General features: G+C 39.7%; 1 protein-coding gene across 2 annotated transcripts; it reads right to left on the bottom strand.

The window, feature by feature from the left end:
• Positions 1 to 489: 489 nt before the first annotated feature.
• On the bottom strand, positions 490 to 26881 carry PLEKHA3 (pleckstrin homology domain containing A3). 2 transcript variants are annotated; one of them, XM_020991062.2, is made up of 8 exons: positions 26464 to 26880; positions 19433 to 19549; positions 12388 to 12543; positions 11033 to 11169; positions 9516 to 9680; positions 8401 to 8444; positions 6151 to 6263; positions 490 to 1614 (listed from the first exon to the last, which is right to left on the bottom strand). In XM_020991062.2, exons 1-8 carry the CDS (start codon positions 26501 to 26503, stop codon positions 1487 to 1489), a joined length of 900 nt encoding a protein of 299 aa, XP_020846721.1. In that variant the 5' UTR covers positions 26504 to 26880; the 3' UTR covers positions 490 to 1486. The 2 variants fall into 2 exon arrangements, with proteins under 2 accessions (XP_020846721.1, XP_078003084.1); XM_078146958.1 differs by lacking the exon at positions 490 to 1614 and adding an exon at positions 4573 to 4821 and having other exon boundaries at positions 26464 to 26881.
• Between the last annotated feature and the right edge of the window lie 370 nt (positions 26882 to 27251).

A 27251-nucleotide genomic window follows, 5' to 3' on the forward strand; every position in this document is an offset into this window, starting at 1 on the left:
ATCTCTGTAGTTTCAATATTAGCAAGCTTGCTCCTTAGGACCCCATGTGTACAGAGAAATATTCAAACTTCACACACTAGAGCAGAAGGCAACTTTTAAAATAGTTGGGATATTGCCATACATAGATTACTGAGGACCATTTTAAACCACAGAAAAGAAATGCAAATGATCTACAAATATATTTAAGTGCAGCTGCCATAAACTCACTTAGAAAGAAAGCCTCATGTTTGATAAAATTTAGAGGGAAATGCGCTAATCCATTCTCAGATCCTTAAAAAGGAATCAAAAACATGCATCATTCACATGTACCCTGTGATATCCAAATAAAGGAAATGAAAAACGTTAAAATACCTAATCATTTTTTTCTTGGTTTAAAAAAAAAGTGTTTCACGTTCAACATTGTAGTTAATAATTGCTCCCCAAAGTTAACTGAAGAAACATGTAACAAGGCAAACACTGACAACATGAACAATAAGTATGAGCAGGCACTGAAAAAACACTATTTGTTTACTGATTCAATACCATTCCAAAGTAGTAACATTAAAGAAGACCTTTTTCTATAAAAACTTCACAAATAAAAAACTTCTCTAAATAGTTTTTACAGCTGAACACCTTATAGCAGCTCAGTGAGCTATTTTAGAAACAAGCACAAAAACTTATTCCACAAAAAAAAAAAAAAAGATTTTTATTTCTGTTTTAAACTGAGTAAATTCACTGCAACATTAAACTCTTTTTCTGGTACAATGCAAATAACAACAAATGCACATCTTAAATTTGGTTGGTCACAAATCAGAATGCTATCTCTTTTTGATGCAGCAGAAAGTAATAAATAAATGAAAATTAAATACTTCATATCAACAGTTTGGCATCAACAATTCAGCAGCGCCATCCCCACATCTGAAGGACAACACAATCTGGTTTTATAAAAAAATACTTGATATGTCATGTCACTTGGGCTAAAGATATGTTAAGATGCTATTAGTTGTTCCTTTTTTTCTGCAAGGAGGACAATGTGATTACTGCCCACCAGTACAGTCACACATTTTTAACGGGGTAAGTGACCAGTTGGTCCATGGCACAATCAAATATTTCACACCTCTGTCAGAATGAAACCTGTGCAAAAGGCTCCATGTTTATAAGAGACAATACAAACTGACGAAGCCATCAGTCCTTCACACTTTTTTAAAAAAATATCTACATTTATCCTCATAAATGCCTAAATGTTAAGCCATCATTTATTCAAAGAAAGAGATGCACATTCATATTGTGAAGTTATTAGGAAAATACTCTCGCAAATAAACTATATAAAGATAAAATACACTTCAAAGGTTTTTTGTAATTGTTGGGTTTTTTTTTTTAACATTATTCTATAAAGTGCAGAGAAATCCTTCTAAGTAAAGGGAAAAAACTACTCCCTATAACAACAATATAATTACAGCAGCTTTTGCATAGCAATACTTAGAGAAGGTTAGACACTTCAGTTTCCTCAGGAAGAGAAGGATGGAAGAACATCTTCCAATTCAGATCTTTTTTTGGACATGGTTCTATTTTCTTCAGGAATGGTTGCTGATGCCAAATCTCCATTGAGAATATTTCTTGAACAGTGAACAGGTCCTATTAAGAAAGGGATTAATACTTTAAAACTTTCCTTCCAACACAGACCAAGTTAAATTAAGTTCATTTCCCTATTTTTGGATGCTTCCAACATGGTTCCTTCTAGACTGCTGAAAAGACAATATCTTAAACTCGCGTTTAGTTTCTTAGACAAATGTATGAAGTTACTTTTATTTTACAGATACCAAAAAAAAAAACCCAACTTTTGTGGGCACTTCCCAGTCAAATCACAGAATTTTAGAATTGAAAAGAACTTCAGACATCTAGTCCAATTCTATTTTAAAAATGAGGAAGCTTAAGTCCAAAAAAGGCCAAACGTTGTCACACGCAGTAAAATGGTAAACTTAAAACTAGACTCCAAGACATGATTAAAGGACTCAGCTTGAAGGCAGTTGAGGTCACTAATTTAAATCCCTTATCCATCAGTTAAGATTACTACATACCATTTACAGGAAAGCAAGTATAGTATAACGGAAAACATATTGCCTCTCCAGTAAGTGGACCTCGGTTCAAAACCTGCCTCTGTGACCTTGGGGGTAAGACCTTGGGCCACAGTTTCTTCATCTATAACATGGCTGTGCTGGACTAGACAGCCTCTGAGGTCCCTTCTAGCTCTAGATTATAATCCCTGCAACAAGGTCTTCCCCTGATGCTCCCAATGAATAATGCCAGCGAACCCAACAGAGCCCAATACAAAAGCAGTTATACACCACCAGAAGTGAAAATCCTTTTGGACAAGAAGCCTTATGACAAAGGCTACCTACCAATTACTCAGAAGCTCTGGTAACTAAGGAAAGTCCACTGGTGTGGTATCCACTCTAACTGCCACCTACTGAGTCATTAATCAATTGTTAGCTGAAGTAGGGTGCCTGTGGCTAAACATTTCAACTACTCTCCAACTACAGAGAAGTCTCAAGCCAGGCCTATAGAGAGTTAGATGTACCCAGGTTTTCAGAAAATAGATCTCAAAAATTTTAGGATCAGTATAGGAATGATCCCATCACTGAAGAATCTAAAATGGAATGCAACTTCAAAGGATGCCTATGGAATGAAATTTTGAATATACAATCACAAATTATGCCACTGTGAAAGGAAAACAATAAAGACTGCCGGGGAGTTCCATGGTGATTTCAGATTTTTAAAAAGTACGTACAAAAAAATGAAGGATATTTTTTTAAGTGGCATAAAAAGTACAAATAGAAAGTTTAAAGTCAGGAAGTCAATTATATCAATTAATTCCTTAGTCAGGAAGTTAAGGTTTCCATTAAGTACAATGAAAAACTCTTTTAAAGTTATATTAGGATCAAGATGAAGAACAAAGAAGGGACAAACCTACTGTTTGGGGAAAATGATGTGATTTTGACAGATGACAAAGAGAAATCAGAAACTATTTAATTTTGACTTTGTTTCTGTATTCTCCATCAAACAAAACAATCTTCAAACAACAATGGGCAGAACATGGTGAACCAAAAACCCTGAAGAGAAGACCAATATCTTTTTGGTTCCAAATGGTCCCAGAAGGACCAAATTGGTCCTTTTAACCTCAGTTTCCTCATCTGGCAAATGAGGGGAATTGGACTAAATGGGATCTAAGGTCCCTTTCAGCTCTGAATCTTTCATCCTGTAAAGTTCTATTATTTTAATTGATTTCAAATTTTAAACTGATTCACATCAGTGAAGTACCTGAACTATATACAACGATTCAATAGAAGCTTTTCATAGAATTGAACCATAGTTTTAGTGCCTTTAACCAAACTTTAAAAAAATGATTGATAGAAAATACTCAGCTTCATGGCAACAGCACAAAGACTAATATCTACAGGATGGATGGACCAAGGTTATACCATATTGTAACTGGATTACAAAATTTTAGTACCACTTAATGTTAAATGGCTAACATTAAGAGCAGGGTCACTTGGGGTCAATAAAACTCAAAGACTTGAAAGGCAAACTATTAAATAAAGATCTTAAAGCCCAATCATGACCTGACAGGACTAGATGAACTATTTGGATATGCCTGCATTAGCAGGAGCAGATACATGTCCATGGCAAAGACACAGTGGTTTCATTTTAGAGCTAAGAACATGAAGAAACACAGTAAAAAAGAGGTAGGAACCAACAAGCTTTGGTTTTCATGCAAACTCCACAACTAATATTGTCTGTGTGACCACAGACAAATAATTTTCTGTCTATGATGCCCTGGTGACTAGCAAAGGCAGAACTATCTCATCCAAGTGCTCTCCCCTACTATTACCACCCACCTCCTGCTCTCTTGAAGAGGCTATACAAATACTGGGCTTCTTTCCTTTCCTCCAACCTTCACTTCTCATAGTACAATCAATTTCTGACCACTTCGCACATGTCCTTTCAAATCTTCTTCCTCCACTTTTTTCTTCTAATTCAGAATCTTAGAGATACAACCCTCTTGCCCTCCAACACTACTGCCCCCCAATATCCAATCCTCAGGGACATCTAGTCCAATCCATACTTGAATAGGAATCCCATCCACTCTTACCAAAGAAATGGTCAGACAATCTTTGCTTAAAGGTTACTGGTGAACGAAATGCATTACTTTCAAGGCAAACCACCCCACTTTGGGAAACCTCTAATTGTTAAAGAAGTTTTATATCAAGCCTAAAATTTGCCTGTTGGCAACTTCTGACCACTATTTCTCAATTTGCCATTTAGAGCCAAGTAGGCCACTTTAAACTACTCACCCACATGATGGTCCTTCAAATACTTGAGGATAGTTATCACGTCCCCAAGAAGTCCTATATTCTTCAAGATAAACACGCCCAGTTTCATGTGGGCTTCCTATGGCATGACACCAAGGCTCTTAACCATTCTGGTTACCTACCCCTAGATGCTATCCAGCTTATCAAAGTTCTTCCTAAAATATAGCTTCCAGAAACAAGCACAAGATTCCTAATGTGGTCTCATTAGGAAGAATATAATAGATCTAGTCCATTTCTAGTCTTTGACGTTATGCCTCTCCTATGTAGCCCAAGATCAACTTAACTTTTTTGACTCAATGAGTTTGCATTCCAATAAAACCCAAAGATCTTTTTAGGACAATGTTACCTGGCCACCTCTTCTCCAATTTTGTTTGTGAAGTTAATTTTTTGTATTCCAACGACAAGACTTTATATTTCTCCTGATTAAATTTCAGCCCAATGAACTGGTTATTCCTTCTATCTTTGTATCATTCTGTGAATTTAATAAGCAGACCATCAGTGCCTTTAATCCAAGTCACTGGTAAAAATAAAAAACAGTACAAAGCCAACCACAGCTCTCTGGGTCACTCTAATTGAGACCTGCTTCTAAGATGACAGTGAACAATCATTAATGGATGAAACCTTTCCAACAGGTGTGAATACACCTAAACCTGCATTCTCTGGAACAAGTCCTGCTAAACTTCCCAAGCTGCTGTAAGAAAATCATTCAAGGGGGCAGCTAGGTGGCACAGTGGATAGAGCACCAGCCCTGGAGTCAGGAGGACCCGAGTTCAAATCTAGCCTCAGACACAAAACACTCACTTAGCTGTGTGATCCTAGGCAAGTCAATTAACCCCAATTGCCTTACAAAAAAAAAAAAAAAGAAATCATTCAAGTCCTTTACATATGAAATATGGAAGTGAGTGGCACAAAACATAGTAAAAATTTTGGGAAAGGGCAACAATGAATGTTCTTCCAGTTCACCAGGACAGACACACTTTATTACAGCATAAATAATAATATGATTTGATTAGACCTGAGAGGCATGCAGTATGGCATAATGGAGAGAGACTCAATCTTGGAGCCACAAAGTCCTGGGTTCACAAAGTTCTACCTCTGACACATAACTGAATGAGAGATGCTGGGTAGTACACTGGATAGAGCTCTGGACCCGGAATCAGCAAAGTCTGAATTCAAGTCTGTCCCTCAAACACTTACTAGCTGAGTGACCCTGGACAAGTCACTCATTTTCTTTATCTGTAAAAAGGGAATAATAATAACACCACTAGTTTTCAGAGCTGTTATAAGGATCAAATGAGACAATATTTGTAAAGTGCTGTGTAAATTTTAAAGCTCACAGATAAAAACTTTAAAGTCACTGATACAAGCTCTAATTGAGAGCTCCTTCCAAAATGGCAGTGAACAATCAATTAATAAAGACAGTCTAAGATAATAAAGTCAGAGAATATGCTGACCTGCATTGGTAGAAGGAGAATCCTCATCAGGAAGCTTCCAATGAAATCACAAGCCTAGTCCCTCACCTGTCAACTGATTATGCTACCAACATGGAGACTTTTCCTCTAGACTTGGAATGCTCATTAGCTTAGTTTCAGAGACTCATTTAAGATTCATTCTTTTTCTCTCTTTCTCCAATTTAAAAAACATCATCGACCAGGTACAGAAAATATTTTCATTTTAAAAAGGTATTTATATATGCAAAGTTCTATAACAATCTGTACCTTCATTTAACAGCATCAATCTAGGAATCACAGTAAGAATGCTAATAAAATCCAAAGGCAGTTACAGCTGCCTTCAAACTTACTATCTGGGTCTTCAGGGGGAATATCATTGTAGTCTGTATCTGAATAGGTTCTTCTGCGCCGCTGGGAGATTCGGTGAAGTGAAGGCCCTGCTTCTTTTACAGTGTGACTACTCCTACCAAGAAAGTAAGTTGATTCACTGTACAATTAAACAAATTCAAACATCCCTAAGTTGGCTTGAAGTCTTAAATTACTTCTGTTTAAGTAAAAGAGAAATCCCTTTCATGTTAAAATACTAACCAAAACAGCTTTCTGAGTTGAGCTAGATGGAAAATAGCCATCACAAAATTCAAGAACTTTTCTCTGAAAGAAGGCACTGTAGCCCTCTGAAAACCTTCCACCATATGCTTTTGGTTCAGAATTCTGTGAAATAAAGCTCTTGACTAAACAAGGTCGGTAGTCTAGTTTCCCAACCACAGATGGGCAGATGAAACAGTAAATAAGAAGCAACAGGTAAAGAAAGAATGGGAAGTGTTGAGATTTAGATGTACTGATATCCCTGAAAGATGCTCGTGACAGCCAATGCAGAGACAAAAGGATAAATAAAAGGCTTCTAAACTTAGAGCTGAAAGGTCCCTTAGTAATCTCTTAGGCCAACACCTCAATTTTAAACATGAAGAAAGTGAGGTCTAGAAAGATGAAATGATTCACCTAAGATCATAAAAGCATGAAGTAGGAGAACCAGGGTCTGACCCCAAGTTCCTTAGCTCCACATCTGATGATACTCTTTCTACTGTATTGTGGGAACAGGGACATTAAACCTGCATAACTCAGTAGCTTCAAGGAATCACTCTAGTACGACTATTAACATTCATAATGACCCTAAGTCATTCAAATATGAATTATGTGCCATAAATTTTGCCTAGTATGGAAGAATGAAAATAGACCATCAAAATGTTTATTCAATTAAAATTCCCATCAGATATGTTCAAAATAAAAGGATGCATTGACACTTAAAGTGAGAGATGCATATAACAACAGATTTTTTTTTTTATTAATTAAAGTTACTGGATTTTTTTCTCTTCTTTATCTTTTTCTTTTTTTCAAAAATTCTTTGCTTTCAAGTTGGCTCTCTGGAAGGGCTTAGGGGAAGGATATATGGGATATGGAGGTGATGTAAAAACAAAAATTCGTACTTAGGTGGAGCTACTTATTTCCTGACAATGCCGGACAAATAAAACTTTAACTAGCATACTTGCTTTAGAATTTTCATTTTACACAGCTGACCCAGAAAAAGATCATTTTAGACCAAAAAAAATATTATAAAGATAAAATAATGGAACACCAAAAAACTTACATTTCGAGAGATAAATATTACTATAAGGAACCAAATAAGGAAACTTGACTAATGTTAAAAGTTTAAATTCCTCTGCTGCACAGACCAACTTAAAAACCTGGGACTATAATAGGTTATTTAAGAAAGCTAAACTTCTAAAAAGAAATCTGCTGGCATCAATTTGATTAGTGTTTATTTTTAAACATCCATGAGTTTTTCTCTCAAATTGCAGTTTTTTACCATGATCATTACTTCTTTACCTTTTAATATGATTAAGAAATACAATAAGCTACAGCTCAGCTTTAGAGACCAGAAGCTCCAACCAAATTTCCACTGATCAATGCTGGGGATACTTGCAAGCACTTGATGGATGTACAAAGCCATCGGCTGATAAATAACATGGCCTCTCTGCCATTTTACATACCAAATCCTATTAATGTCAAAAGAAGCGGGGTGATGTAATGGACAGGGCACTGAACTTTGAAGTCAGGCTGACTTGGGGCTTGAGTCCTGCCTGGGACTCTTAATTTTTAAAAATCTTTTCCTGGGCAACTTTACCTCCACCAACCTCAATTTCCTCATCTAAAAAATAAGGAGGTTGTATCTGGTGACTTCTGAGGTCCCTTCTAGGGCAGCTAAGCTGTGTAGTGGATAAGAGTACTGGGCCTGGAGTCAGGAATACCTGGACTCAGATCCTTACTAGCTGTGTGACCCCTGGCAAGTCATTTAACCTATTGTGCCTGTTTCCTCATTGGTAAAAATGAACTGGAAAATGAAATAACAAACTGTTCCAGTTATCTTTGCTAAGAAAACCCCCAAAAAGGGGTCACAAAGAGCTGGACACGACTGAAAACAACTAAACAATATAACAATAAGGTCCCTTACAACACTAAACCTATGATCCTGTAAGCCTTTCTTGTATAGGTAATATGGGGCAAGAATGAGTATGGAGGGGGAAAAAAAAAGACAGTTTTACCTGTCTGCGCTGTAAGAACCAGGGTGGCTGATGGAACGTTTCATCTAGAAATTAAAAGGAAAATAAAAACAAGAAATAAATTAAAGACATACAAAATAGGTCCAAAAAAGTAAATACTATAAATGTAATCATCCAATTTAATTTTAGTAAACCAACTCAATGAAGAGATTGCTAGGAAAAGATTTTTAAAAATTAAATACTCCCACGGAGCTATGATTTTATTAGGGCGGGTATTCTTTCCAATGATTCACATTACAACCCAACTGTGCCTGCTCATTCTGTGCAACTCTTGTCTGCAGCCTCCCCTGGTAGAAAGTATTTCATTATCTGGAACTTCTCTATACTATACCGGGGAATTCAGAGGTCCGGTCTCCATCCATATAAAGTCTCCAAATAATTTCTCTGGGTTGATAAAAATTGCGGTGGGGGGGGAAATCTTAGCACCATAAAAGGATTGCTTTAAATGTGCTTATAGATTTGATTTTGGAAAGCATATTTCTAAAGCTGCATTATACATTTAACATAAACCTGACAAGCAGTAGGTGCTTAATAAATATTTCTTGATCAAATGAAGAATAATTCACTACACAGACCATTTTTGGGAACCAAATCTCCAACTTAGTTAACTATGGAATACAGTGGTCCAAAATATCATAGATTTTAGTAAAAATCCTTGCAAAATCTCTCCAAATATTTTTTCAGGTAATTCCCAAAACAGTAGCAATGGATGTTGTGAATGCAACCTGCTCCCCATTGTGAAAATTATCTTGTACTTTTTAGTACAAAATCAAAGGTCCTCTTTTGACTTTATCTTACCTCTTGGGCCCCACTTTCACATGACACCAAGTTTATCACCCCTGAAAGGACAACAAACCAATTGACCCTGCCAAACAATGTACTCGTTGTTCCAGAGATGCTAGATAATTTCAGATCGCAAGTTCATATCACTTGACACTTCCCCTAAGAACTTTTTTTCATTTTTTTTCCCCAGTTGTGCTTACGCAGAGTACAGAACTCATGTGCTTGACACTAACTATGACAAGAAAACTGACTTGTTTTCACCCCCTCTAACTCTAAACAGTGAAATAATCCCATTGGGGGAAAAATGCTCCAACCATTTGAACAGGTGAAGGTGATACAGGAGAAACCAGAGGATCTGGATGAGGCAATTGAAACATCTCTGGTTTAAACTTGGCATTTGCTATCTTCACACATTCTTCAAGTGTGGTGATGAATGTGTTACATGTGGCACTAAGCAGAGATGAAGCTTCGTTCATATTCTGAAAAAAAAATCAACAGACACACAAATGTCAAGGTCAGTAAAGTCAAAGACACATAAATGAATCTTGTTCAAAGGGGCAACATTACAATCGAGGAGGAAAACATTACCTTCAATTAATACATTTAAAAAACTGCTTTGAGGGAACATTTTACTTCCAAGTACAGGGTGTCAGAAAATTGCAGCAACCTGTGGATAGGTAAGTAATAGCTGTCTCTTCTTGAATAAATAATATATGAATGAAACTAAATTCACAAACTTTAAAAACATGCTTTTCCTGCCTAGTTAGGATAGTGATGATTTGAAAAACCTTCAGGCAATAATTTCTATACTTCTACATAAAATTGACACAGACGAAAACAAGTTTCTAGTTCTTAGTGCACACAATCAAAAAAAAAAATCTCAATTCAATTTTGACAAGCCTTTATTGAGAAAATGGTTCTGAGGCTGTTACATGCAATGGCTTGGGAAACCACTTGGGCCTACCAGGCCAAATACACAAACAAAATAAGCAAACTACCAAACACCTTCTTTGTCTCTTGAGTCTTAAACCCAGTAGGTGCTTAATAATTATTTTTAATTGAATTGAGTTGGGAAAAAAAGACAAAACTCTCATTTTCTTTAATCCCTGCTTTTTCCATTCCTACTTACAACAAATACAGAGGTAAACAAAAGCCACTCCCCCAACATCCCTCTACTTGGAGAATGGTATGTGGCTCCCAGAACTTACTCAAATCATTAGCACATAATTAGCATGTGCTAATTAACAGAAATAGTAAATGTGTATCCATTTAGCAGCCAGACCCTATATATCTGAATTCTGACCCTTTTCTAAGAATACTGTGGGGGGGGGGGGGAAATGTAAAAGTATATTAAAGTCATTTTCAGAAATATTCTCAGAAACCACATAGAAATGTATTTTTTACACAAATTATCAGATCAGCTATGTGGAAAATTTGATTTTACCACAGAAACACGGATCCCCATAGATCCTGCTTTGCTTTGGCTATGGAAATACAGTCTAGAACAATGGTTCCAGTGTGGGAGTCCACAGTTATTGTATGACATCAACATACCAAGCCTCATCATGCTGCTCTCCATTTAGCTCCAATACAAAATGAATGCAACTACCACCATGTGAGGAACATGCATGACTTTTTTTTTAACATAATTAAAAAGGACTGCCAACAGGGAATGAGTACCTCACAGGGATGAGAACCAGGGGATTAGATGACTGTTTAGATGTCATACTACTCTGCTATAGATTTGACCCAGAATTTCTTATTGGAAGGACCTCACCTACAAGGTGACTCCAAATTTGATCAGACCTGCATAGAACATTACACTCAATACCTCTACACTGGGGGATGAATGACTGTCATCATGATGGACGAATTCTTGTATGGTATGAACTTGCTGCATTAAGAGGTCACAGTAGAGGCGAAGTTCAGACATTTTGGTTTTCAAAGATTCATTGGTTTCACTTATTTCTGAAAGAAAAAGGCATATACGTTAGCCTGAACCATTTTAACATTCTTGCTAATATTCTTTAGGAAATATAATGATACAGTATCATAAAAATGACACTAGGCATGAATACTATAGCGAAAGGATTGTGAGATGCTGGAAATGGGGTACAGAGGGGAACTATTCCCTGGTGATCTTTAAATACAAAATAGACAACCAATTGTCTGGAATACAATTTAGACAAAGTGCCTTCAAAAGGCAGGAGAATGAATTATGAGAATGGTGGATGTGTCCCTTGAGATATTTTACAATGGCACTCTCAGAAACTCACCCAAGTCCTCACAACTTCTACATTAAATAGTCTCCTTCATTTTGACAGGCCATGCAAGCCCATCACCCATCTACAACTTCTGCTTACTCACCCGCTAGTACCTCCTAACCCAGATGCAGAGTATAAGAAGGAGAAGATATTTGGGGAAATATGGGAGGCATGCATCCAGCCAGGCTGGACAAAGTTGCTCCAGAATCACTGGGCAGGGCCAAAATAGAGAGGGAGCCAGGGGCACCTGCAAGTTGGACTTCCTTTCCCTTGCAAGCAGCCCTCAGCAGAGATGATTAGAACAGGTTTTGTGGAATCTGCCAATCTGATCTAACCTAAATCCCTCCAGATGAAATTCAAGCCCATTTCCTCATGTTCTACCCTCAGTGAAAACAGAGAACAGTGACTAGTCACCAATCTCTGTAGAATTAATTAGTTCTTTCCCATTTCCAAAAGCCATTAATAATTCATCCTTTGGTTGTCTCCTTGACAGAGTTTTAAGAAACAACTTACAAATGGACTTATAAGACTTCAAGAATCTGGGATTTCATTGGTGGGAGGGACGTTCCTTCCACCTATAGGTGTTCTCTCCATACCTTGGCAGTTTTCATGAATGGCCATAGCCAAAATAAAAATTCATTTCTGTGGAAGGCAGCCTTCAGACAATGGTCCTCTCTGCACTTATCTAGCAAGGAGTTTGCCCCTGAGACAACATTTGAAACTTTTCTAACTCAGCAGAACCTTCTAGTGGTTAAACTCCCTCCCTCTTTGCACTTTCCCCCCCTCCCCCCATGGCTGGTACACCCTACAAGAACCTAGCCATCACCAGGCCACAAGACTCAATTCTCTTGGGGGAGGTGGGGGAATAGACAGACACAGATAAAAAGATAAACAGATAAAAGCCATATTTATCTTTTGATACCTTTTTCCTTTTTCGCTCTAGTGTCAGTCAGACAAGCTTTCGCACTGCCCAGAGCGACTAGCCACCTCTGCCTCTCGGCGGCATTCACAGCTTTCATGTAGAAATGTTGCTCTCCTGGAATGATTAATTCCATTCTTGTATTGTCTGCTGGGTGGACTGTGAGTGAGAACAAGAAACATTAGGAGCTGAAATAAATGAGAATGCAGTGATGCCTCTAGGAACAAACTGATTCAGGTAGCACAAAGCTCTTGCAAGAAGACAGGGAGGAAGTATGGGGGTACTCTCCCCACCATAGCCTGGTCACCCTTCAGCCAGCCAGAACCAGGGCCAGGCTGGCCAACCTGAGGTGAGAGCAGGAGAGAACTACTGAGAAAAACGAACCAAGAGGAAAAAGAAGGATGAGGAAGAAGCATTTTTAACCTATCCTGCACCACCCCCTTCTTCCCTCTAACCTCCTTAGCTTCATTTATTCATTTTCCAGATCTGGCCCCTAAGAATTAGCCAACAACAATAATAAAAGTCATGTTGACAACTCACATTTATAGAGCGTTGTTAGGTTTAGCAAGTGTTCTGCCTGTATTATTACTTCATTTGGTCTTCCTGGGCTAGTTTAATGGATCTGTGATCTCACTGAAGGGGAGGGGGATAAGGTGCTCCCCTCAACGCTGCAGGGCTCATCCCATGTATATACACCTTAGGATCACAGATCTATTGCTGGAAAGGATCTCAGAAGCCAACTACTTCAATTTACAGATGAGGAAACTGAAGCCTAGGGAGATTAAAAAGTGAATTCCCAAGGTCATTTAGGTACTAAGCATCAGAGGCAAGATTTGAATCCACACCTTCTGACTCCATGATCAGTTCCCTTTCCACTATGCATGCCTTCTTATCCTATGGAGCTCTTGCCACATCTTCCACAACGGGTCCAACCAACAAGCTGGAGCCCTACCTCTTGACACTACATGGGTCAGCTGATGCAACACACAGCTATCCGTCGGTTAACCCTCCTTGGCATGACATGAGTGGCCCACCTCCTGTTGCATGCATCCCTTTGATGATACCTTTTACACTGCTTCAAGCATGCAATTATCATTCTTACTGTGCTACAGCCTATTTATACCCAGAATGCATCCCTCCATTGCACTCTGGCATCACCTTCTACCAGCTGAACTCCTCTGCCTTCTCCATCATGCCCCCTGGAGACTCATCATTGGGAAAAGCCATCATCCTGCAATATCAAGTTAGCCTTGATACTCACACCGAATCAGTACCCTCTGCCCTTCTGACTAGAAGGCAGGGTGCTAAGCTCCAAAACCTCCATATAAGGAGGACCCAGGCCAGTCAGCTCTTCATTTCCCACCCAGATGCACTTTCCTTTGGATTTCTCCATCATGTTTTTCATCCTTTTTTTGAGTGTTGCCTTACCCTCATTAGATTGTGAGCTCCTTGAGGGCAGGCACTGTCTTTTCTTTTTGTATTTGTATCCCCAGAGCTTAGCACTGTGCCTGGTACACAGTAGATGCTTAATAAATGTTTACTGATTGTAACTTTGATTCCTCAGAGATTATAGCATTCCATGATTTGTAGATATATAGTATCACCCAAAACACTGCAGTGAAAAGGAAAAGATCAGTTTCAAGGAGAAACCTGGAGTCACTGAAACCAATATGCAATTTCCACGTGCAATACAGCCCCCCATCTTTTCTTCCTATTCAATCCTGGGCCCAGTTGACCATATAGCTATAGGATTTGTCCAAAGATATACATACTGATGGGATCAGCTCTGAGCTGTCCATCTAACTGCATATCACATCTCTGACAGTGGGCATTCATCATCCACTTGGTTTCTCTTATATAGATAATGACTTTTCATCTCATTTAGGAAATTTTACAATATTCCAAGGCTCGATGTAATCAGCACAAAGTCACAAACAGAAGAATCTGGATGGCCTCACCATCCATTGGTAAATAAATACTACAGTTTTTATTATCCCTACAATACAAATAAGAAGTCAGAAAGGTTAAATGGAATCAAAAGATTTGGATTCAAATCCTGATTCTGCCATTTACAACTCATATGACCCTGAGGAATTCATTTTACCTCAGTTTCCTCTTCCATAAAATGAGGGTGTTTGGATTAGATGATCTTTAATGTCTCTGAATGCTAAATCTATGATTCTAAGCATCAGAAATGAGATTCAAGCCCACAACCTGCCTAGCTCCAAATTCAATATTCTTTCCCCTAGGCCACACGGCCTTTCTTAGAATCCTTCCCAGGGTCACTGCATGCAAATGGCCTTAATACCTTGACTGGAAAACTGATGTTGTGTGTCTCACATGCTATTCAGGCAACAAGTATTTCTTCTTTGCTGTGCGCCCAGCATTGCATTAACTTTAGGGTCAGGTACAAAAACTAACAAAAACAAAACATGTTCTGCCTTCAAAGCATGTGAACCATGTGGTTTTAGGAAAGAAAACTGTAACTCATGAAACTATTATTTAAAATTTTAGGTGGAATATGTACTATGAAAAGGAAGAAAGAAGAATGAATCCAAAGGGTCAGAAAAGGCTTGGTGGAGGGGGCAGACTTGAGTTGCCTTGTTATGACTGTATCTATTGTGGTAACTCCAGAGTAAATATGACTTCATCATTCTTACAAAAGTCAGGCACATCCATCGATCGATAAGCATTTATTAAGGGCCTCCTATGTGCCAGGCACTGGAGAGACAAAAACAAAACAGTCTCTGCCCTCAAAGAGTTAATATTCTATCAGGGAAACAACATGTACACACACTGGCTGTCCTCTAGGCCCGAAGTTCTGTCCCATCTCATCTTTATCTCCTAGCTTCCTTGACTTCTTTCAGGTCCCAGATAAGATGATGATGATGATGATGATGATGATGATGATGATGATGAAGAACAGCCAGCATTTGTATACAGCTTGAAGGCTGTGAAGCCCTTTACATATGTTAACTAATTAGAGCCTCACAACGACACTGGGAGATAGGTGCTATTACTATCCCCACAGACACCAACAGTGTTAAGTGACTTGCCTGGGATCAGCTAGCATCTTAGGCAGGATTTAAACCCAGTCTTCCTGCATCTAAATCCTGAGCTCAAAAATCCCACCTTCTGCAAGAAGTCTTTCTTAATTCTCACTACAGCTTTCCATCTGAGATCATCATGGCCAAATGTATCTTGTATGTATCTTGCTTGTACATAGCTATTTGCAAGGTGTCTCCCCTGTTAAACTGTGGGCTCTTCTGAGAGCATGGCCTGTTCTTCCCTTTCCTTTGAATCCCCAACACTTGGCACAGGGCCTGGCACATAGTAAGCACTTAATATGTGCCTGCATCCACATCCAGAGAAATAACTATGGAGTTTGAATGCATATAGAAGTATACTATTTGTTCTCCATTTCTTTTGTTGTTTTGTTTTCTTTTTTCTCATGGTTCCTCCCATTGGTCTAATTTTTCTTTATATCATGACTAATGTAAAAATATGCTTAATATGAATGTATAAGTAGAACCTATATAAGACAGCCTATATGCTGTCTGGGGGGGGGGAGTAGGAGAGGGAGAAAATTTAAAAATCAAAATCTTATGGAAGTGAATGTTGAAAACTAAAAATAAATAAATTGATAAAAAAAAAGTGTCTACAGACTTGATTAAACACATATGTAAATAAAAATATATGCAAAACAGATATTAGGTATTGGGAGAGGGGGAAAAGGGTGAAGAGAGGGAAGAGGGGGAAGAGGGAGAAGCATCAGCCTGGAGATTAGAAAAGTCCTCGCGTAGAAGGTGGCATCTGAACTGATCTTTGAAGGCTGTTAATGGCTTTAGGAGGTCGAGAAAAGGGAGGAGTATCTTCCAGGCACTGGTAGCAGCTGGGGCAGAAATAGAGATAGGGTATCCCGTAAAAGGAACAGAAAATGTGTACCAGTGTAATGAAACTAAGGATCCTTAGCGTACGCTCTGGCTTCTAGAGTTTCAGTCATGAGCTTTAAAATCAATCCTACCTCCTAAAATTCCAAGAGAAGCCGCTGGAGAACAAGCTAAAACCTGTCTCATAGGCTAACAGTTATATTCCATATTGACTTTCCAGCACATGGTACAATTAAGGTAACAGATTTATTTAATAAGTTTTTTATAAGATTCAAAGTAGAATGTACACCTTCAGCAAGAATAGCACTTCTTTTTGGAATGCTTCTTTTAAAGATACCCTCAGAGTACAATCTTCTGAGTATCCTCAATGGTAACAAGTTTACCTCTATGCAACCGTTTGTGACACAAAGACACGATGTGAGCACACACTGAGGGGAAATTGGCACAGACAGACTTGCTTGATGGAGGGTTGCCACAAACCTTCAATTTGTAAAACATGCAGTATCTATGAAGCACAATAAAACAAGGGATGCCTGCAATCATGGTGTAATAGAGAAAGCACTTCACTCCAGTCAAGAGTGTCTGAATTTCAACTTTACTACTTAATCTATCCTTGTGTAACTTGGACAAGTCATTTAACTCTTTAGGCCTCGGTTTTTTCATCTGTAAAATGAGAGAATTACACTAACCAATCTCCAAGGTCCTTAGTTCTAGTTCCAAATTTATGATGCTCCACAAAATCCATGAAAATCCAAATCCAAAAAGCTCTGTTCTAGAGGGTTTCTTCTATACTTTACCTTACAATTTTAGATACCACCTTTTAAAGGATTAACTTTGGTGCACGCAAGAATCTGTTCTTCTTTTCTTCCCTTCACCCATCCTGCCAATACTTTTGCATGTCAAACAGTCTATTTTTCTCCACCCCCATAATCACTACTATGAATATACTTACCCAATCACAGTAGGAACAGACCAGGCATGTGTTTAAGGACACTCACTCCAAGCATTTTATTAGTTACTTTTTACTTAACAGAGGCATTTAGGTGGTGAAGTGAATAGGGCCCTAGGTTTTCTTAAGTCAGGAAGATCTGAGTTCAAATCTGCCCTCAGACAGGTACTAACTGGGCAAGTCACTTAACCTGTCTGCCTCAGTTTCCTCATCTGTGAAATGGTGGCAATTATAGCACCTACCTCCCCAGGGTTGTTGTGAGTATCCAAGGAAATAACATTCATAAAGCATTTAATGCAGTGCTGGACTCATACTAGTAGATATTTAATAAATGCTTGTTTCCTTTCTTATTTCCTCCTTTTACCCAGCTCCTGCTACCAATAATCTCACATGACATGGTCTATTCTGCCTTTAAAACTTACTACCCCTGTGATCATGAATAAGTCACATAAACCCTCATCTGAGCTTTAGTTTCCTCCTCTATAACATGGGAAGGGACAATGCCCAGAATACATGGTTGCTGTGGGGCTCAAATGAGAAATATATACAAAGCAGGGTGCAAAACTTCTGAGTGCTCCATAATTAGAAGCTATTATTAATATGAACAGATCCCTGATCCAATGCCTCACTGGGGCATGGAGGTACCCTAAGGCTCTCAAAGACTATTCCAGCAGGGTTCAAGCTCAGGCAGCTTCAACTGGAAAGCCTTCTGAGTGCCTGCTTTCCCAGAAACAGCCTAGTTTAGTACAGAGAGGCTTATCACCTCATACTCTGGCCAGGCAGTGATGACTTCTTAGACTATGACAGCCCATAAAAGAGCAACACACAAAGTGAGGCCACCTTCCACTTGGCATTGATAGTGGCAGAGCAGAGGAAAAGGGGGTAGAGGGTACTCAGAATCACACAATGTTAGATCATCTATAAACATTAACTTAACTAGCTAAATGCACATAGGGCCTTTTAAATGGTCCCAAGCTTCTCCTTGCAACAAAGGCCCATCTTTTTGACATCAATATTCTTTTGTCTGATGTTGAGAGTCACAGAACACCACAGTCTTTGAGAGTTACAGGTCACTGAAAGGGCAATGGAGAGTCACAGAGTGGGTGTAGGAGGATATAGCATACTATCAACTGAGGATTACATAAAAGACAGCAACAACATCCAAGAAATCTATGACTGAAGGAGGAGGTGGCTTAAGAAAGATCCCCATTCACACTGGTACCCACTACGTCAAGAGATCACAAGATCAGAAATTTAGAGGTAGAAGGAGGCTGAGAGGTCATCAAATCCAGACCTGCCTTTTTACATACAAGGAAACTAAAGACTAAAGCTCAGAAGCCTCATAAGTATCTGAGGTAGAATTTGAACCCAGTCCTTCCCTAGCCTAGGTCCAGCACTCTTATCAGCTAGGCCATTTAACTGTCTCTATAAATATACAGGAAGGCTCCATACATTGGGTGGACTCTCTTGGGAAGATCTGAGGAAGAACATGGAAAAGAATGCATTACAGTGATGACAAGCGCATGGATGAGATGCAGGCTACACTACTGGAAAGAGGACCCGATCAAGATTACAAATCCATCACCAATAATGCTAATCTCTTGCTGGTCTAGTTTTTCCTTCCCACTTTTCCAACAAGAATCCATTACTTTTCACAATCACTTACCTGATCTCAACCCTTCCATTCCTACACATCAAAATGAAGTGAATAATCCGAACTTTTATTTTTCTCAGCATGATCAAATACATTATCTCTCCTCCAGAATGTGCACCATTCAAAAGTTTTTACTATTGCATCCCAAACAGTGCTCAGACTCTAACAGGCAGACCGCTTCAAAATATTACTAAGGGAACTCACCCATCTCTTAGAACTCATCTTCTGAACTTTTAAGATGCCTTTTGGCAATGAAAGATAACTTGCAGAATCTGAGTGGATGCAAGAATTTTACTTTAGAGAGTCCTTCTCTGACAAGTCAACCAATTTTAGTGCAAAGATTATACCATGAATTTTGAATTTCCACTTTAGATAAGTGGAGAAACAACAAAAACTATGTTTGAGAATGCCTTTTTGCTAGGGAAAAAATTGGTACAAGACTCCCTAAATGCCATATGAATTGGATGGTTTTCTCAACTTTTTGGATACATAGAAGCCCAATTCTTCCTCCACTTGCTGACTTAAATTTTCTTCTAATTTCAATTGTTCTCTTACCTTTAATTTCACAAACTGCCATCTTTATGCTTCCTTTGCTCCCTTTGCACACATCATCCTGTGAATCATAATAGGATAATATCCCATTATCTAAAACAAACCAGCGAGGTTGCCAACCTAGAAGGAGCACAAATAGCAGAATGTTAGTTGGGGGGGGGGGGGGGAAGAACGCATTTCCACCTTGGAAAGATACTACTGGCAATTATTTGGTTTTAAATCAACTACTTTTTTTTTTGGCTCTGTTAACACAGTTTTACCAATTATATTTTACTTAGGTATATCCACCCATTTCCCCTTTCCCCTAGTTGAAAAGATTTCTGTGCAATCTCAGGATGAGTATAGGAATATATGTTTGTAAATTTTTTTTAATAATAGTCTCCAAGTCTGTTGCTTACAGATGCTTTATTTGAACAATATGCCTTTTCTCACAGCATACCCTCTACTGTCAATGTTTACACATAAAATCCAGCAAGGTTAGGATATTCTTTTATTCTTTTCTTCATTCATTCAACAAATATATTAAGTACTAATATATGAAAGGCAGGAGGCAGTGTTGTATAGCGGATAACGAACCGGCCTTGCAGTTAAGAAGACCTGACTTCAAGTCCAATCTCTGACATACGTCGATACTGTGGCCCTGCTCTCTTGGCCTCTCAGAGTCCCAGGAAACACTTTAAGACAATTACATCAACTACGGTAGAGGAAGCTCTTCATAGGAAGCTTCCCTCCTGACACTGATGAAATCACAGGACCAGTTAAAAAAAAAAATCACAGTGTGGTCAAAAAAATGTGCCATGCACTTACTACGTTGGTGCTTAAGACACAAAAATGAAACAATTCTCGACCTCAAGGAACCCGATGAAGACCAGGCTATGAAGGGCTTTAAATGTCAAACAGAAGAGATTGTATTGGATCCTAGAGGTAATACATAGCCACTGATAAGTGAACCCAGGGGAGATGATAGTTCCAAGAGGAAAAAAGAAGGCCACCCTGGACAAGAGCCTTGGAGGACATCCATGGCTAGGGGATTAAAAATGCATGATGAGCAAGCAAAGAAGACTGAAAAGAAACAGCCTGACAGCTAGAAGGAGAAACCAAGAGAAGTGTTACAAAAACCCAAGAAAGAATATGAAGGAAGAAGGGAGGGTTCAGCAGTTTCAAAAGCTGCAGAGAGGTCAAAAAGGACAAGAACTGAGAAAAGGTCATCAGACTGAACAATTAAGAGATTCCTGGTAAGCTTCGACAGTATTTCCAGTTGAGTGATGAGGCTGGAAGCCAGACTGCAAGAGACTGAGGTATGACAGAAGAGGAAAAGGAAGCAAGAAGCGTAAACAGCCTTTTTCTAGTTTGCTACACAAGGGAGGCAATATCTACAGGGTGTCCCAAATGTCTCAGGGCAGTTTCAGGTTTTTAGTAGTTTAATAAGACACCCTACAGATAGTCTGGCAGAATCATGAAAACAAGTGAAAGTTTTTAAGGGAAAACAGAGACAGGGGCATTTTTATAAACAGCGGGGAAAGAGTAAATAGCTAGAGATGACAGGGAAGGGAACACCAGAGGACTCAGAAGGGGATGGGACAAAGGGCACATGCAAAGGGGTTGGCCTTCGTAAAGCAAACAGCCACCTCTTCATGAGAGGCGAAAGTAAAGGAGAGAACAGCTGATAATGTGAAGGGGTTTTCAAATGCAGAATGGGGGAAAGTGGGAACTCAAGGTGGTGAAGGGCTTATTTTCTTAATAAGGTCTGTGGCAAAGTCTTCGGCTAAAAGGAAGCAAGGAGGGGGTAGTATGGGAGATTTAAGGAGAGAAAGGAAGGTTGGAAGAGCCTTGGTGAGAAGAGGGAGAGCCAAGAAAAGACTGCCATTTTGCAAGGAGGACCCAGCTGACATTAGATAACATTAATCTGTAGTGAATCCACTCGAGGAGTTTGGGTGACTTTCTCCAGCCCTGGTTAGCAGCAAGTGAATAATAGGGCAAAAGTGGACAGAGTGCTACAGGATCCAAAATCCCAAATAAAAGACCAAGAATGCCCTTTTCTTTCCCTGAAGCCAGATTACTAATATATTCACTCAATTGATATTTAGTGAGTATCTCCAGGGTACACAGCTACACCCAGGACAGGAGGCAAAGTTGCTGAAGCGAAGCATAGCTTCCCTCTGCCCCCAACTCCCACCTGTTTCCATTCCAAATGAGAAAGTTGAGGTCACTGTGTTCCTTAGATGTTCATCAAGCTCACTCTGGATCTACAGGCAGTCTGCCTGTTCCTGATCCTTTTGTGACGATTAAATCACAATATAGTTCAGATCTTTCAAGTGTCCAGCCAGAAAAAAGAAAAGCATCAATATGTAAAAAATGGAAGAAGTTCAAATCTTGGTTAGCTTAGCTACTTATGCGCTAAACTGTTAAAACTTTTTTTCCCCAGGACCGGCCAGACACGAATTAAAAAAAAGTTAAGAACAAACAGGCCCAATCTCACTTCCAAATCTTCAGGCATGTGGCATCTCATCTCACTGATGGCTGGTACTACCACATGAAAGAGCTGTAGATGCTACACTTTGTACTTTACAAACCATACCAGCAGCAGAAAAGGCTCTTCTCAAGAGAGAAGTGAGATGGTACCAACAAGATGTAATCAGATTCAGCCTTTACATAATGTCTGATTTTGCTTAACGCTGGTGTAGTGGTTAGAATTGGAGCAGCTAGGTAGTACAGTGGATAAAGTGTCAGGGCTAGAGTCAGGAAGACTCATCTTGCTGAGTTCAAATCTGGCCTCAGACACTTACTAGCTGTGTGACCCTGGGCAAGTTACTTAATCCTGTTTGCCTCAGTTCCTCATCTGTACAGTGAACCAAACCGAAGAAGGAAATTGCAAACCACTCCAGTATGTTTGCCAAAACCCCTACTGGGGTCATGAAGAGTCAGATATGAATGAACAGTGGTTAGAATGCCAGCCTTGAAGTTAGGAGAACTGGGTCCAAATCCTGCCAGCAAGTCACTTAAACCTCTCTTGGCTCAATTCCTCATCAATAAAATGAGGGGATTCAACTCTATACTGGCCTTTGAGATCCCTTCCTTCTACCTCTATAAATCTACGACCTGTTTTTGCAGGGCAGAGGTCAGAAGATAGGGGTTAGTGGTTAAGGGTGTTGAATCTGATGATCTTCAAAAGTTCCTTCCAGCTCCAAATCCCATCTTAAAATCCTAAGTCATGCTCAGTGTAGCATTTTTCCAAAGTCCAGGCTATTTATACCTCTACCTACAACAAAGCTTATATAGGCCACTCCTGCTCTCACATAAAATATTTGTTCCTATTTTAGATAATATTATTTTTTTTTAAATTGGTTATCTAGTTTCCCAGAATACAACAAACTTTAGAAAGATACAGGTGTCCTAAAAGAAGCAATAGGAAAAAAATGACTAGGTGAAACCCAGAAATGAGATCAAAGTAGAAAAATTATAAAAAACAGACCACAGAATTCAAAAAAGATAGTAGTTAAGAGCTATTTTAATCTAGGAACAAAGAGCTCACATCTCAATAGCTTCTTTTTTTTCTCTCTCTCAATAGTTTCTAAGAGCAAAATTGAGGTGTAAGCCAGTAAAGTAATTGATGGTCATAATGGCTGACACAGAGACATTAAGAAAATGTTAATTTTGTGTTCAGTATATACACTACTTAAGAAATCAAGGAAGCACATAAAAAAATTTGTATTGAGATAATAGAAAAAGCTTAAATGCACAATCTTTAATTATCCCAAATATACTCAATGAGGCATAGTTCTATTCACAATAGTATTCTCATGCTGACATGCATGCAAATATTAAGTGTTTAATAAATGCTTTTGGTTTGGACTGGACTGATGCATTAAAGCAATGCAAACATATTCTTTCCTTTTCATTTTGCCTACTCAGTTTGAATAGCTATTCTCGGTGAGCCTTCCATGGAAGTAAGCAGCAGCCAGACCCAGGAAAAGAAGAGAGTGAACAACTGGGGCAATACTGAAGTAGATTCATTTCTGTCCTGGGACATTGGAGTGTGCCAAAGAACACGTATGTGCCTTTCAGCATACTGCAAATGTGTACTACATTACTAACGTACAAGTGCACTGTTTTACTAAAAGTAGATATAGTCACCAAAGTGATTTCCTAGACCTTATAGTAGATAGAACTATGGTACTATTGAAACTACTAACCCCTAGGTTCAGTGTACTGTGTATTCATTGTACATTGTACATTGCAACTGTACATTAATTGTAATTTGTGACTATTAAATCACTTACTATTTTAGGTAATATTTAACGTGACATTCCTATGAACATGCACCAAAGAGGACTACATAAATATGCAGATGGAAGAATGGATTCCCTACCTATTCAATTTTTTTTAAAAGAACAATTTTTTTTCAACTCAAGGAAACTTAAAATTATCAAAACCTTACCCCATCAAAAAGCATTTACAAATAACATCAGCATATAAAACATTTTAATTATATACAGAACAGTCTGACGAAGGGTAACCTGAAACATTTTTTTAAAAAAAGAAACCTATTCTACCAAACATCAGATAAAGTTTCAACAAGTTTCCATGTTATGTGGAATACTTCAGAATATCTGATGAAAGCATTAAAACATTTGTGGTTTTAAAAAGCAACCAACTGTGCTTGGTGTCATATTTGACAAGAAAAACGACCAATGAGAACATACTTACTGTCGGTTACTAAATTATGTCTCATCTCAATTACAGAGTTTGCTAGGAAACTCTGCATTAAGTGGTTTCTAAAGCCTGGAGAGTATAACCAACCCTGACACTTCAGGCTCCAGCACCAGAGATAACTCAGATTAAAGCTGTGCTTGGCCCTTCTGTTGCAAGGAAGGAAGACTGCATTTCAACCACATAGCTACATCAAAACAGCCCAACTGTTCCACGGAGCTGTTTGGAAAATATCTGCTATTAAAAGAAACATTTCTTTTAGATGTTAATAGCTTGGCTCTTAAGGGAGAATAAAATATACACTACAAATCTGGATATAAATCTGGCCTTTATCTTCCAATAAATGGAATATGCCTATCCAATTTGGGGCAATCCTAGCTCAGTGTGGAGGTACATAGACAGACTTAACATGAGATTAGATGCAGAGGAGCTTAGGGTGGTGTAAGATTACCAAAGAATTTAATGCTTTTCTTCCCCAGAAAGAAGAATAAATGGATATAAAGTCAAGATTTTAAAGCCTGAATAGCTTACTGAAAACTGCAACAACTGCATACTTTAAATCCATTTCATTTTAAGGTTAGTCTACATTATCTAGAAAATTCTTCAAATATTTAGCAATCCACATACCTGCTGGCCTCCCTATTCTACTAAAGGCCATTTCTAGGCATTTATTTATTCAATTCAGTTTCATTCAGGAAAGACCCTCCCTCCCTCAAACTCTTGTTTAAAACTAATCAGTTCACTTTAGTATGTGGCCCTGATTCAAAGTCTAACTAGTTGCCAGAATTAAAAGAATAAACTAATGCCTCACTAAAAAGAGATCCTTATTCTATATGATGCTAAAGGAAACAATTCTAAACTCAAGGCTGTGGAAACCTTTAAAAGCTTGAATGGGGGAGGTTATTTGTTGTTGGGTTTTGGGATTTTTTTGTTTGTTTTTTCATTTTGTTTTAGAAATACTGTATTACTAAAGGTATTTCAAATGGTTTATTCAAAGTTGTCAAAAAACTGTTATTTTTTTTAATACAAAATTTAAAGAAACATAAGCAGCACATACAACCAGACAATTCAAACACTACCAAAATGACAAAATGTCAGTCTTCCTTTGGAAGATGTCGTAGAGAAGAGGAATAACGATTAAGACAGAAGAGGTAGTGGTTACCTCTCTCTCTCTAGGAACTTCTCTCAGGGTTTACTAGGAATTGACAAAACAGAGAAGACAAATAGAAAACAGCTGGCAGAGGGGAGGTAAATAGGGGCTGACAAATGCGTTAGATAGGAATGACAAAAGAAAAAAACAACCAGAGGCAAAGAGGTTCTAAGCTAGAAAAGAGTACCACCTATACTATCTTTCACACTCCCAAATTCCCACCTCCACCACCACTGCCACCCTTGTCCAAATCAAGCACAGACACACACTTTTGAGGCTAGCTTGTTGCAAAAGAAGGCTGAAGTTTTTCAAAGGGATCAACAATGGGGCTTGCACGATAACTGCAGGGAAGGAGAGAAGGGAACAGAGGGGTTTGGGCAAAACCAAAGCAGATTGGACTGGGATGAGAATGGATGAGACGGATGGGCCCCCAATTTAATCTACTTTCTCCATGCGGCTTCCAAGATTGACAGCACCTTTTCTTCTAAGAGACCCATCATACACATAATCCATATGCTTGTTTCAAAACACCCTTTCTCCTAAGACCATATTCATCACACTCATACATACACATACGTACACTTCACAACACTCTTCTCCTAACACTATATTTCATCATACACACATACCCACACATTTCACAGCACCCCTTCTAAGACCATATCCTGTCATACATACATATACACAGCACCCTTCTCCTAATACACACACATAACACACACACTGACACATGCTTCACAACACTCAAGACCATATTCTATCATACACATATGCACAACACTCATCTCCTAAACACACACAGAGACACACATGCACTCTTCTCCCCATCATACATACACATACATATTCTTGCTTCACAACATCTTTCTCCTAAGACCATGCTCATCACGTGCACGTTACACAACGCTCCCCTCCTAGGAGCATACCCATCTCATACACATACACACACACACACACACTCATACACTCGCACACTCACCTCCCCGAACCTGCACTCCCATGCCCCCCCTTGCGCGCACAGACATAGACACAGTCGCAGACACACACACACACACATACACTCACACACTCACCTCCCTGCACCTGCACTCCCATGCCCCCCCCTTGCGCGCACAGACACACACACACTCTCGCACAGACACACACACTCTCGGGGCCCCGGGCCCCATGGCACCTGTGAGATAATTGGTCCACTTGTACAAAACCCCCTCCATCCTTCAGAGCCCGGCACCGCGCATCCTCCTCGCGGGCGCCCTGGGCTCGGCCTCCTCCTCTCCGGCGCCGCTGCTCCCGCTCCGGCGGCCCCTCCCCGGGGCCTGCGCCTTCCGCCGGGGCGGGAGCGGCAGCGATCAGAGTCAGCCCCTCTGGAGGAGGCTCCCCGCGCCGGGAAGGTCTGCGCGGCCCCGGCCCCCGCCCCGAACAGCAGCGGCTGGGCAGCAGCGGGGCGCCGGCCTCGTCATTCCCCGCCGGGGCTTGCAGGCTGGGGGCGAGCCGGAGCCTGAGCGTGCGCCGCCCGCAGCTGCCGCGTGCCCTGCGCCAGGCTACCCTCGCCCCTTCCCGGCTCTGCCGCTCGCCTCCCTCCCTCCGGCCCGCCTCCTTCCCTCCTTCCTTCCCTCCCTCCCCTCGGGCTTTTCGTTTATTTTCTCTGACCCCGACACGGCTTTTACTTCCTGGATGAAAGGGGCCGGCTCCGAGAGAAACCCCACCCCGGCGGCGGAGCCTGTGGAAGGGAGGGGATCCCCCGTCTCACAGTCCTCCTCCCCACTGCCCTCTCCCCTTCCTTCTCTCCTTCCCCCCCTCCTCCCTCCCTCCCTCCCTCTCTCTCTCTTCTCTCTCTCTCTCTCTCTTCTCTCTCTCTCTCTCTCTCTCTCTCTCTCTCTCTCTCTCTCCCTCCCACATTCCCCTTCTCCCTCTCCTTTTCCTCCTCCTCCCCATCCCCCCTCCTCCCCCTTGCCCTCTTCT

Source organism: Phascolarctos cinereus, unplaced genomic scaffold (assembly GCF_003287225.1).
Source record: "Phascolarctos cinereus isolate Bilbo 61053 unplaced genomic scaffold, phaCin_HiC Scaffold_726;HRSCAF=1367, whole genome shotgun sequence".
Taxonomy (NCBI): domain Eukaryota; kingdom Metazoa; phylum Chordata; class Mammalia; order Diprotodontia; family Phascolarctidae; genus Phascolarctos; species Phascolarctos cinereus.